General features: G+C 30.7%; 1 protein-coding gene across 7 annotated transcripts in view; it reads right to left on the bottom strand.

Annotated features, from left to right (window-relative positions):
* LOC105210089 (mucin-17) overlaps positions 1-14674 on the bottom strand; it is a 192312-nt gene that overhangs the window by 5303 nt on the left and 172335 nt on the right. For 6 of the 7 annotated variants that reach the window (XM_054225185.1, XM_054225186.1, XM_029038957.2 and 3 more), the window contains 2 exons: positions 13343-13495; positions 12342-13100 (listed from right to left, as the gene is read on the bottom strand). In XM_054225185.1, coding sequence (XP_054081160.1) covers positions 12342-13100; positions 13343-13495 — 912 coding nt within the window. Of the gene's footprint in view, positions 1-11686; positions 11807-12341; positions 13101-13342; positions 13496-14674 lie in introns of those variants that run through there. The other variant, XM_054225188.1, reaches the window with a different exon arrangement.

The following is a 14674-nucleotide window of genomic DNA, read 5'->3' as shown; positions in this document are numbered from 1 at the left end:
TTTATATATTGTAAAGTAAACGATTCAGATCATCTTCTGGTATATAGGAAGTAGGCGTAGTTGTGAAGCGATTTGCCCAATTTTCACAACATATTATTGGGAGGTAAGGAAACTATTACAAACAAAGTTTCATTGAAATCGGTCGAGTAGTTCCTGAGATATGGTTTTTGACCCATAAGTGGGCGACGCCACGCCCATTTTCCATTTTGTAAAAAAATCTGAGTGTAGCTTTCATCTGCTATTTCTTATGTGAAATTTAGTGTTTCTGGCGTTTTTCGTTAGTGAGTTAACCCACTTTTTGTAATTTTCAACCAAACTTTTGTATGGGAGGTGGGCGTGGTTATGATCCGATTTCTTTCATTTTTGGACTGTATTAGGAAGTGGCTAAAAAAACGACTGCAGAAAGTTTGGTTTATATAGCTCTATTGGTTTGCTAGATATATACAAAAAAAATATTTGGGGGCGGGGCCACGCCCACTTCCCCAAAAAAAATACATCCAAATATTCCCCTTCATAGTGCGATCCTTCATACCAAGTTTTATTTCCATAGCTTTATTTATGGCTTAGTTATGGCACTTTATGTGTTTTCGGTTTACACCATTTTGTGGGCGTGGCAGTGGTCCGATTTTGCTCATTTTCGAAAGCAACCTTCCTATGGTGCCAAGAAATAAGTGTGTCAAGTTTCATCAAGATAGCTTAATTTGTACTCAAGTTACAGCTTGCACAGACGGACGGACGGTCGGACAGACAGACATTCGGATTTGAACTCCACTCTTCGCCCTGATCACTTTGGTATATATAACCCTATTTCTAACTCGTTTAGTTTTGGGTGTTACAAACAACCGTTATGTGAACAAAACTATAATATTCTCTTTAGCAACTTTTGTTGCGAGAGTATAAAAATAAAATAAAATAATAAAATTTATAAGTCAAATATGATATTCCAATAAAAAAATACTGCAAATTGCTAAGCTTCGCTTAAAAACAAAAAATAGTTAAAAAACGCCTAAAAGTATGCATCAGCATTTTGTCCTTTTATAGAAATTTTAAGGGGTGAACGATCTAATTTAATTTTGCATATTTTACTATCATAACGGTTTATATTATGTAATATTACTTTCAAAAATTTTATTTCTAACCAAGATAGTCAGCAAAGCATCGCCTTTAATGCGCTTTTAATTTGAAACTTCTGTTAATTTCAGTCACCATTTTTTACTATTAGCGCATAATAAAAAAATCATACAAATGTGCACCCCAAAAAGCGAACATAACAGTAAATTGGTAGACGCCACAGATTAACTCGCACAAATGTGCTTTTCAAAATCAACTCTTCAAATATAGCTAAGATTCTTTAATTGTAAATATTTCAACTCAAACAACACACTAAATGCTGTCAGTACTGTAAACAACAACTACAAACGACCTTCGCATTATTTATTGGTTGCGGAATGAATGCCTTTTATCCTTTTATATATTAAACAAATAGTTTGCTAATGAAGAGATAAAAGACAAAGCTCCAAAGAGTGGCACAAATGGCGATGAAGCTCTTTGCTAATGTGCAACATTTTTGTGACGGGCACCAAAATATACACAAACAACAAAAGCAGCAAAAAACGTTTGAAGAGAAACGCAAATGGAGCAAGGAGGTGTCATTAAGTTCTGCGAAGATATGAAATAAGTAACGGCAATTTTATTTCGTGTATGTATGTGTATGTTTGTGTGAAAAGGGAGGAAAAACATAATCAAGAATCAGTGTTTAAACGCCAGCGCTACAAAGCACATAATTACACATACCGAACGCTACGCTGCGCTGCGGAGCGTGATAATCGGCGAAAGGAAGTAAACAGCTGCTTAAACAGGAGACAATTGGCGGTGGATAGGCGACAGGAGACAGTAAACAGTAAATGGCAGACAACAGACATTTCACAGTAACGAGAAAGGACTTTGTTGGTAATTATATATGATTGTATGTGTATATGTCTGTGGAGTGTGACTAACTGCAGCTGTATTTGAAACCGCAAAAAATCTAAACTTCAGCAATGGAATGCTGACGAAACAGTAAGGTTATGTTTGCTGAATCCTTAGATGGGTTTGTTATGATAACTGCACAGCAGGCGGTGCAAAGTTGATTACAGTTGGATGAGTGTGTGTTTGTGTGACAAACTGTATGATCGATCGTTAGAGCGATCCTGCCAATTTGCGGCGTACGCTTCAAACCATTGTGAAGGTTTTCTCATTACTGTTTCTTTTATTTCTTTTTTGTTTTTGCTTTTGCAAATTACAGTTTGTCCGTGAAATTGGCGTGAAGTAAGATGTGGCAAATAGAATAGATTACTATTCTTTGCTATTTCAAAACATTGTCAGACGCTGAGCAATTGATTAGCATCACACCTTTTTCTTTTTGTTTTTCTTTTTTTTTGCTATCGTTTTTGTTGTGTCATCTCTTTGTTCTTCGTTTTGTGTAAATTGACAATGTATAACAAATAAATGTCTTCTATAACCGAAGGCGTTCATACTAAAATTACAGCTGACATTTCGCTACTGTTATGTTGGGTTCGTCGCCTCACTTACAGGTGACACTCACATGTCAGCCGGAAGGAAATTACGAATTCACAGCACATTCGCATAGATCCTCGCATTCTCTACGGCATAACGAATGTGGCATAGCTCATCAAGCCGAGTGACGGACTTTGGCAGCTGTTAGAAAGCGCAACCGCAAGGATCCCTATTTGCTGTTCGGAGCGAGTAATCGCTGTAATAGACTAGGTACTGACTTTTAGACACACATTAGTACAGCTGCTTGTAGTTTGGCCACACTGTTGGCATAATTTTAGTTTAATGTTTACACAGTGAGCTTTAAAAAACTGTCACGTATTAACGAATCGTAAAAGTGCGCTGGCATTCAGAGTAAAAATATATATAAAAATTTTAAAGGTGTTAATTTGAGGCGTGCGCTGAATGATGATTAAAAGACAGCTGATGCTGCCAAATGACACAAGTGGCAATTAATATACTAAGTCACAATAATATTCATAATACAAAGTAGGTGTAAGTGCTATTGGCTTGCGGTGCAAAGGTGCGATTATAAGTGAGAAAGTGCTTGTATACGAAGAATAATGTGGTTAGAATTTTAAATGTAAAAGGATAAGGCAGATGTTTTTTTTAATTAATGTAATATTGAATAACAAAATAACTAAAACAACAACAAATATATTAGAAATTTAAAAATCGTTTGTATGTTTTAATTCAGTCTAAGACTTTAAATTTTTATAAAGAAAATTAAAATAAATTGAAAAAATAATTAAAATTTTTAAATAATGTAAAAATAAAAATTAAAATTAAATTAAAAATATAAAATATTAAAAAAAAACGAACATCATTAATTGTAATAATTTCTAAACATTTACGAAATGTTAGGAATTTTGAAAAAAATATTAAAAATTAATTGAAAAAAAAAATTAAAAATAAATTGAAAAAAATTAAAATTTTTAAATAATGAAAAAAAAATTAAAAAAAGTAATATATAATTATTAAAAAAAAAACGAAAAACATCATTAATTGTAATGAAATTTTAGGATTTTCAAAATATTGAAAAAAATGTTTAAAAAAATTAAAACTAAAAAAATATTAAAAATTAAAAGAAATTAAAATAATAAAATTTAAAAAATCATGAACAAAAACTAAAATAGTATGAAACTAAACTCATTTAATAAAACTAATTAATAATGAATAAAAAAGGATTTTTTTTAATACGAAAAAAATATTAAATAAATATTTATTTTTTACAATAAAATTCAACTCAAATTGGTTGAAATAAAAATTTTGTTTTACAAAAAAATATTAAAAACTTCGAAACATTTACGAAATGTTAGGATTTTTTTTTAAATATTTGATGTAATATATATGATGAAAAAAAAATTAAATTATATAAAAATCAAAACTAAAAAATATTAAAAATTAAAAGAAATGAAAATAGTAAAATTTTAATAATCATGAACAAAAACTAAAATAGTATAAAACTAACTAATTTAATAAAACTAATTAATAATGCATAAAAAAGGAAATTTTTTAATAAGAAGAAAATATTTAAATAAAGATTTATTTTTTCAAATAAACTGCAACTCAAACTGCATTAAGTATACATTTTATATAAAAAAAAATAATTGTCATAATATCTCAACATTTACATAATTTTAGAATTTTTTAAATATTTTTTATGAAAATAAAAATAAATAAATATTGAAAAAATATATTTTCTTAGGACATTTTAACTCACAGAAGTAAAAGCAGTTCTCACATACACATACATACATCCATATGTAGGTCTGTCTGCATTTAAATAAATATGTACCTATTACTATACCACTTGGCAATCAACACTTTCTCAACAATGCCACTCTGACAATATTATTTCTTGACTTTTTCACGCTTTTGGCATGCGCAAGTTGGAACCAGAAAACAACCGAAAACAACAAAAACAATTAAAAACATTAAAGAGCAATGCAATGACTCCAGTGACGTTGAAAGGCCACGCAGCAATTGTTTAACCACAAACACTATTTGCATCCCGACCGGCCGGCGGCCGACCGACTGCCTGCCTCCTGCCACTTGAGCCAGCAACCGGCCGACCAACAGCCCATCAGTGCATCTGTTCGCCGCTGACAGTTAGTCAAATCTAACTGACACACGGGCAGACAATGTGAGTTAAATATTATGAAAATGATAAAAAAAAAAATTTTTTTGCTTGTAAGCAAGTCTCCGAAGAAGCGCACATAGAGACTGACTGTGCCACCAATGGTGGACGCTGATCACAAGCTCATCCGCATCCTTTGGATGGTCAGGCGGCAGCAGCAGCTTTGGCACTTAGTGTGAGTCCATGTGACTGTCGGTCGGACGGTTGGTTGGTTGGTTTGTGTTGTTTCTATGTATGTGTGTGCGAATATGTATGTGGCGCGCATAATGTTTGCTGCGGTTTTTGTTTGTCTGAATGAATGCTTGAATTGCTGCTTAAAAAGGTCCTCACAAAAAGCACATTTAACTTAAGTACAGCAAATACAGCATTTAAGTAAATACCATGAGGCACACACACACAAACATATTAGTCAAAATTGTACAAAACACATAAGCATTTCACGCATACATTCACACTCGCACTCAAAAACACATGTATGCTTAGCACACATATCATAGCATATTATAGTATACATATATGTATGTATATCTATTGGAGTATTCTTGATTTGTTTGCGCATGCATTGACAAGAGGCCGTGCAAGGCATTCAGCCATGCAGTCAACCAAAGTCAAGTATGAGAATAAACTTAATTTAATTAAACACTCGAAAACTTTACAAGGATGCTTTCAACAATACTCAGTTAGCTAGCTTATAATACAAATGTAGATATGTATGTAGAACCATATGGACTTAATGGACTATGTAGCAATAAATGCATTAAAATATATAAATATATGTATATGTAAAATTATATTAAATAGTAGTAAGTAAGTAAATATGGAGATTTGTTGTTGTTGTTGGTATTTACAAATACAATTATAATATTACCCATAAGACGCGTATAATGCATAAACGAAGCCGCACAGAAGTCACATTTGTAAAAACGTTCGCCGGTATGTATGCGCAAGTGTTTGCGTAGATCTTTACGAAGGAAAAATTTTCGCTTGCATACATCGCATTCAACGCTGGGCGCTGTAAAGCATATTAAAATTGCAAGTATACGAAAAAATTGTTTGTTTTTACTGGGATTATTTCATAACTAATGCCTTTTTTAATTTTTTTTTTATTTTTGCTTGTTGTGTGGCAGAATAGCATTTTTTAGTTTTTATTTGGCTGGTTATTAAATTTTGAGAATTTTAATATTTTATTTAATGGTTGATTAAATTTTGAAATTATTTTGAAATTTTAATTTTTTTATTTAATTTTTGAAATTTTGGTTAATTTTCCTAAATTGTTAGTAAAGTTGCTTTTGAAGACTTTTATTTAAAAAAAGCATAATTTCAAAACGCTTAAATAAAAATATATTGAAGGTAGTCATAATCGATCAAAAATACGATTTAAAAAAGGACTTATTTTTTAAATTATCTTTTAATAAGAAATGTATGACAAAATTCTATACATAACGTTAAAAATACTTATATAATATTGTGCTATGACTAGTCTCAGAATTTTTATCTTTAAGGGGTTAAGAGTAGTCAGGATTTTCAAAAAATATATTTTTTTTGTGTTTTATTTTTGCATTTTCGTTAAGTGTAATATTTGTTTTTTGGAACTGAGTCAACCCAAACTGCTATAACTTTGGAAATTATAATATTAATTATATTAATTATTCGTGACTTCAAGTCAAAACATTATGTAATAATGCCATATTATTACTTTTGTAAACTAACATGAAATAAAATTACTGAAAATTCTAATTTTTTCGTTTTTCTGACTACCCTTAACCCCTTAGTAATAAGCGTTTAAAAATTATGTTCCTTCTGAAAAAAAGTTTTTAAAAATTTTAGTTTAACTTCCACAGCATTTAAATTGCGAATTTTGTTAAATTTTATTTGAATTAATTAATTTTGTTTTAATTTAAATAAATTTGCCTTCGTAAGCGAATTTAATTTTCTATCTAATAGCATTTTGGTTTTTAATTTCGTTTTCCGTTTTTAATTTGTTTTTTTTTTTTTTTTGGTTTAATTTGTGTGTTTTTGAAAATGATTTCTCAATCATTTTGTTACCAGAAATTATTATTAATAATTTCAAATAATTAATATATTTTATTTTATGTATTTGGTTAATTTGCCTACCTATTAATAGATTTTTAAAATTGTTTAAATCGTATTTAATGTTTTCGATTAGTTTGCCTTTGTTTTAGTCTGCTTTTCGGCGTTTAATATGTTTTTTTTAGTAATATTTAAGTATGTTGCTTAAGCTTTGCTTATATTTAAGTATGTTTAAATATTCTAACTAAATATATGCTACAAAAACATAAAGGCTTAAAATGCTTAGAAAAAAATTATTAAAATATCAAAAAAAAGTATTATATTTTTTATTTAAAATTTTTAAAAGCTATTTTCAAATGTTAATTAGTTAGAGCAATTAAAAGCAATGGCATGCCATATAATAATAATTTTGAAAAATAAAAACACTTTAAATTTATAAAAAAAAAATAATTTAATTTTGTTTAATAATTATATATTTATTTAATTATTGTTTTTTTTTTTAATATTTTATTATAAACTAGCGTTATAGACATATGTTTTTATATACTTAAATTAATTAATTCTATTAATCTGCTTTTTATATTGTATTTTATCCAAAATTCAACAAAATATGTTCTAAGTAATTGAGAAAGAATTTAATTAAAAAGAAAACGATTGCAAATAAAATAATTTTGAAATTTGAAATATTAATAAAATATCTTAATCAGTCCAAAATATTTAAAATTAATTAAAATTCGATTTTATAAAATATTTAGAGTTACAGTGTTTGTTTATTTGTTACAAAATACATAAACAAATTAAATTAAGAATTTTTATAAATAAACTGCATCCAAAGCTAAATACACAAACTAAGAATTGAAAAAAAAAACATTATTAATATTTTGAAAACTTTATTTTCTAAGGTTAAAATCTATGATTTTTATTTTTAAAGATATATTTTTTAAATTTTTTCAAAATTGTTCAATATTTAAAAAATAATTTTAAGCAAAAACCAATTAACTTATTGACAATAATTTATATATTCTAATTACTTATAAAATAATTCATAATATTTTTTTTCTTTAAATTAAATGTCATTAACAATAATAATATTTTTAAATTCCTACTAAAGGTATTTAAAACTTAAAAAATATATTTAATTATTAGCAAAAAAAAAAAATACTTTTATTAAATATTAAAAAAAGTACTAAATATTTATGTAACCTTGTCAAATCTATGTAATATCACTATCTTTGTGAAAAAGTCTAACATGTGTTTTCAAGCTTCAGCTTTTCGCAACGCTCAATAATTTACAAAACAAATTATGTTGAGTGTAAGTAGCTTACAGCCACAATAAAAAATATAGTAGAGATCAAAAAATATCAAAATAAAATATATTTTGAACCGCCTCCATTTTGATTAACGAAGAAAATGCTTTGACGATAAATTATCATTCGATTGTACCGAAACGGCAGACAACAGTCATTATTTATTTATGTATGTGTAAACAACCGCAATTCGCCACTGTTAACCGCATTATTTAGGGTTAAGCATTGCACTCGCCAAACATTGGGCCGCACTCGTCTAATCATATTTAAGTGTTTGTAAGAGAATTCAAAAGAGCAGAGCACCACTCAAGGGGTGTACCGAAAGCACGGATACAAAGCAATAAAAATATATAACAAAAAACAAGAACAAAAAAAAAACGAGATGAAAAAACGGCATAAAAAGCACACAGCACGCGCTTCTAGTAATTTGGCATTATGTTTTTAGCCAACGACCGCACAAAAAGGACAAAATCTGTTTAAAATTCAGTCGGGCAGACAAGTGGATGAGTGGATGAACAGAAACAAAAAACACAAAAAAAAAACAACAAAGAGAAAACACTAAAAATTATTTACCAAGCGAAAAGTAAGAAAAACAAATAATTTAAATATAAAAAACAACAACAACATCAAACATCAAAAACCTTAAAACGTGTAACACAAGAAGGATATACGATTACAGTACCGCTCACACAAAGTGTATGTGTATTGTTGTTGTTGTGCCTGCGGTATACACTTGCACGTGTATATGCTGTGTGTGTGTTTAGATACAAATAATTTTCGAATTTACATAAATTACCCTCGACGCATATGCAAACACGCCGCAGCAGGTAATTTATGTGCAGCAACAATACAGTCAAAGCGAAAAGCAACCACACATACAAATACAAATTATATACATATGTATGTATGTATGTATGTGTAGAACATGTAAAAAATCAACTTCCAACACCACACAGAAGCGACTCATAGCATTATGCAACCTCATTGCTCGCCTTTTCTTTTTATGCTGCTTCGGTGGGCGTTAACGTGTCCTTATGGAACGATATTTTCGCCAGGCAACTAGAATACTACTTATATATGTACATATATCTGAGCTATGCAGTTTAGGGAGCTGGGCGTGTTATATACACTATTTACAGTTGATGCTTTTTTGTTGTAGCCAAAAAAAGCAGGGTTTATTGCCGCACCATAAATTCTATGCACAAGTCATACGAGTGCGTTTGTATGTATGTGTATATGTAAGTGTAACTTCATTATTTTTGGCATTTTGAAATAATAATAAAATAATATGTCTTATTTGCTGTTGTTGCTGTCGCTTCTGTTGCTGCCGGCGAGGGGTGCGTAGCTTGGGTGCGTAAATGGGGCGTCACTGCTTAATGGGTGTTCGTGTGCGAAATGAAGGGTTATTCGTTATGGCGATATGATAATTGAATTACAATTTTACTAAGTGTGGTGTACATTTACCGTTATTCAAGTATATTGCATATATGTTTGTATATTGCTCTATTTTGTACTGCACCATGGCAGAAGTGTAAAAAAACTGCAAGTTCTGACACAAATGACCATTTGTACGCTGCGGAAGGGTAGAGCGCACAAAAATAAATATATTAATAAAAAAAAAATAAAAATTGTTTAGAAAAAGGTATTGGATTTCTGGCTTTCTTCATGTGCTTTGTGCTACATTTTTGGATATGTCAGATATTTTGAAATATTTCTTTTTTTTATATTATTGATGGTTGTTATTAGAGCTTTGAGTTAGGCAATTTCATGGCACTTATAATGCATGTGTTGCTTTTCGTATTTCAATAAAACAAAATTAAAAAAAAAAATAAAATGTTATGTAATGTAAATTATATAATATTTTTATTCATTTATTTAATTTTTATTTTTTTTAATAAATTTAAAAAATAAAGACAACAAAATAAAAAATGATAAAATGTATTAAAAGAAAAATATATATAATATTTTTAATTATTTATTTGATTTTAATTGTTTAATTTTAAAAGCTATGTTTTTAATTTATCATCAATAATTAATGTAAAAAATGCCGTTATGATTATAAAAGTGTAAATATTTTCACAAAAAAGCTTTTATCTTGGCAATCAATTATTTAGTTTTAATTTAAATAAATTATTGATTAATTAAAAGTATTATTTAATAAAATTAAGTTTGTATATTAAATTAAATAAATTATTATTATTTTATTAAAATTATGTTTGTATATAATATGCGTAGAGCCTTTAATATTTCATTTATATTTTTACTACGAGCTTATCTTTACAGTAACATAAAGCGGAACTGAAATTAAAATTTTTACTACTAAAGCTATATAGCGTGTGTTAGCTAGAAAAGAGGAAGCATAATTATATAACAATTAAAACATTAAAAAAAAAAATTATTTGATAATCAAAAAAACATAATTATTGTTTTACTACACTTTTATGTTTCTAATAAGAAAAAAAAAATCAATTTCACGTAAATTCTTATAAAGCTCTCATTGAAAGAGCTTTCATTTTCTTAATATGCATCACTAAAAGCTTTGAATTAAAAAAGAAAATGGGTATAGAAAAACAGGCTTTTGAAAAATATATCTTCTATGCAGGCTTAAATAGGGCTTTCACTGCTAACATGGAATTAGCAGCAAACTTGAAAAAAGTTAAAACGTATTGAAACTCTACTTATGATGTACATATTTGACATAAAAGCGTAAATGAAGGTTTGTAAGCTAATTTTTTTTGAACAATTTTAAGAGCTTTCACTAGAGCTTCCACCAGAGCATTCACTTTTTCTTATTATAACTAATTTTTTTAATTTGCCGAAATTGAAACAAGAAATTATATAAAAAGTAAATTATCAAAATGTCAATGACACTCTGAAGCTTACACGAATGCGCACAATAAAAGTGGAGTTAATTATTATTTTACAAAAAAAGTAGAGCGAATGCATGACAAGCACTAGGTAGTGTGTGTCACCAATTGGACTGAGTTTACCAGCCGCCGTTGCGGCATGAACGACTTAAAGCCACAATTATGTACTGATTATGTGAGCCATGCTTTCAACACACACGACAAGTGGCGCATCTCTGCGTCATAACCGCGACGACTTAATTGAGAACAACAGTGGTAAATAATAAAAATGTCTAACACACAAGCGCCAAACCATGAAGCAATTAATAGGAAAAAATTATATGTTGACTGCAAACGGAAGAGGCAAATGTTGTGGCAAATTATGACAGCTGGCGCTTCGCTGTGGATGGTTTATGCGGGTTGACACACGCGGCGTGCGATTACCGCATTTTCACCATGCCATTAAAAAAGTATTAAATTTATTAATTGTTTTTGCTTTCACAATGTTTACTTTTTGTTTTTGTTTACTTTTTTGTATAGTTTTTCACATTTCCGTTGAAAGTCATGTGCTGTCGCGCAAATAGTCGGGTAATTATAAATTTGTATGTTTGTATGCAATGAATTAGATAAGCTTGTTGCAAATAAAGAGCGCATATTAAATAAGCAATAACAACAAAAGACAAATACAACTAATATTAATTTGTTATTGTTGTTGTGTTTAGTTTTATTTTCAATTAAAGCTTTTTCTTCAAATAAAATTGAAAAAAAAAACAAATTATTTAAAAATACAACAACAGCAATTTACTGCAATCAGCTGCCTACGCGCTCATAAAGTCAACTGGAGCATGCAAACTGACGTCTCACTGAGGTGATAAACAGGGTGTGAGGGAATGCAGGGTGTGTAAGGTTTGAAGTAGGTGGAGCGGCGACTGTATAAAGCAATAGAAGAGATTGTAACAGCGCTACTTGTTGTCGTACAGTGAGTAATAGTTGGAAAATAGTAGTAGTGTTGTTGTAGAGCAGTAAGAATACATTAGCCATTTAACGACTTAATAACTCACAACCGACAATGTTAAGCAAAACTAACAACAAAAAAAAAAACAAAAGAAAAAAACAGAAATTGTAGGGTTTAAGCGGCAGCAAAGTGTGTAAGCTTCACCGCCGCTATTTTACAACAATTGGAGTTTAAGGGATATATAGTATGTATGTGTGAATGCAGGCAAGTGTGTGGTGTGTATGTATTTGCATTTATTTATGTACTTTATGCACTTTTATTTATTTACTAAACAATATGAATGCCTGCCTGCCAACCGACCGAGCACTGCCAGCCAGTCAGCTGTCAGTCGGCGACGCAGCAATGCACTTAACTCATATTTATATTTATATATGTATGTATTTATGGTTCATGTATGTACAGTAATAGTAAGAGTCACGTTGCGCATGCGCGGCAACCATTCAGCTTACCTGCATGAAATTTGCTGTGCGTCTTCAGTGCGCTCTCCGTGCCAAATTGTTTGCCACACACCTCGCAGGCATGCGGTTTGCGCAAAAAGTGCACCGTTAATTTGTGCAACGTCAGCTGGGAGGGACGCGGGAAACGCACATGACACAGCGTACACTCGTACGGTCGCCCCTCACTGTCGTGCGACTCCATGTGTCGTTGCAGGGCGGAGCGTATGCGATAGCCGCGCTTACAAATCGAACAAACAAACGGCATGGAGGCTTGATTGCTGTGCGCTAGTTGATGATGTTTGCGCAACGCTATGTCATTGGTGAAGCGTGCATCGCAGAAGAGACAATTATGACTGTTGCGCATGACGCGTTCCATTAGCAGTAATTCGTCTTCGCTGGTGTTCGCATTGCCGCTCGCCATTAGCGCAACGTTGGTATTGTTGCCACCAGCTTCGGCCGATATGCCAGCCAATTTGGCGCTGGCGCGTCGCTTGCGGAAATGCCGCAAAGTGGCTGTGTTGGTGGAAGTGCTGTCGGGTTCCGTTTGCTCCGGTGAGGGTAGTGTAACGTGTGCGGCGCGTTTGTTGCATCGTTGCAGTGATTCTTCGTCAATTTGCTGTGGTTGCTGTTGTTGCTCAAATGCATTTTCATCCTCCAATTGTTGGTCTAAGTCATCGTGCTGTTGTTGTGTTTGCGCTTGCAGTTGCTGTTGTTGTTGCTGTTGCTGCGTTGCAGCGCACGGTTGCGCATGTGCATGATCTTCATTGAAAGCTGTTGAAACGAAACATAGAACAAAAAAAAACTCGGTTAATGCCAGGCTAATTGAATTAGTTAGTTAGCTAGTTTGCATTCAATTTTCCAATCATTTTCCACACGCAATGCACATTTTCATGTCCATTTATATCTTACATACATACATATACATACACATATGAATATTGTTATTAATTTGTTGTTGGCGCTATTATACTATTATTATAGTGGTTATTGCTGTTATTTTTTTCTCAACTTACGGTCATCACAATCGGGGCAGCAGAGTATGCGTTGTGGCTTGCCACCACTCGAGCTGGGCGATGGCGTGTGAATGCCGCCGGCTGGATTGTGTTTTGTTGTTGTTGTTGTGGACTCAGCAGTCAATTGCGTGGTGTCCAATTGCAAATCGATGGCTGTAGGCGAGAATAAACAATGCATATAAATTAGACGCTAAGTAATTTAGTCATTAAATGCACTTTAGATTATAGAAAAATAATATTGAAAAAACATGTAAAAAAGATATTAATTTAAAACAAATATACAAAAAATAAAAAATTATTTAAAAAATTATTTTATAAATATAGAAGACAAATATTTAAAGAAATATTTTAACATTTTAAATAAAAAAAAATTTGAAAAAATACTTTAAAAAAATATATTTATATAATTTAATTTTAATTTAAAAAACTAATAAAAAATATAGAAAAAAAATTTAAAAATTACAAAAAAGTACAGAAGACAAGTATTTAAAAAAATATAAAAATATATAAAAAAATTAATAAAAAATAATAATAATAATAAAGCAGAAAACTGTAAAGAGTGTAGGTAAATAAATTTTATACAGTATAATACAGTAACTATCTTAAGTAACGGTTAACACGTTTATAAAATTTGGTGAAATTTGGGGAAGTTTCATTTAACTATTGCAATCACCGTCAGATTGACCGTAGATTCCAAAGACCAATATCACAATCTTCCCATAATAGAAATATATATAAATAACATTGTGAGAAAATGGCCATTAACAGCCTCCGTGACTTCACTCGTTACTTTATTCCTGTGAGAATTTTGTCGAAAATGTTCATAGTAAATGGTAAATGATTGCCATTAACATTTATCAGGCTAAAAATAATTGAATTTCCCCACACGATTCGGTATTCATTTAACCGGAAATACTCAAATTAGGAAATTTCAAAATCGCCATTATTCAAGAGTGATAACTCAATGATATACCTCAACCAAGCCACAGGCGAGCCAACGTTTATTCATGACTCGACAAGTACCAATTAAGAACGCCATTAAGGGCAATTGAAACATCAGCTTTGATTTCAAGGCCACCCTCCGCCAGTTGATATAGCCTGCTCAAGCACAACAACAACGAAAATAACACAAACACAACAAGCGACGATGTTAATCTAATCAGAGAGCGCATTAATATTCAGCAGCGTTGAGTTGAAGCGATGTTATGATGTTTTTTGTTGTTGTTGTTGTTGTATGCGAGCGTTATTTGTTTTTGTTTGTGGTGAGCGTAGGGTTTTAGGTTAGAAGGCGCAAGTCGGGCACGTTTCAAATATGAAAGGGAATACATTAAG

This window comes from Zeugodacus cucurbitae, chromosome 2, assembly GCF_028554725.1.
Source record: "Zeugodacus cucurbitae isolate PBARC_wt_2022May chromosome 2, idZeuCucr1.2, whole genome shotgun sequence".
In the NCBI taxonomy this organism is placed as follows: domain Eukaryota; kingdom Metazoa; phylum Arthropoda; class Insecta; order Diptera; family Tephritidae; genus Zeugodacus; species Zeugodacus cucurbitae.
Note: the sequence above shows the minus strand (reverse complement) of the source record. Positions and strands in the feature narration are given on the sequence as shown.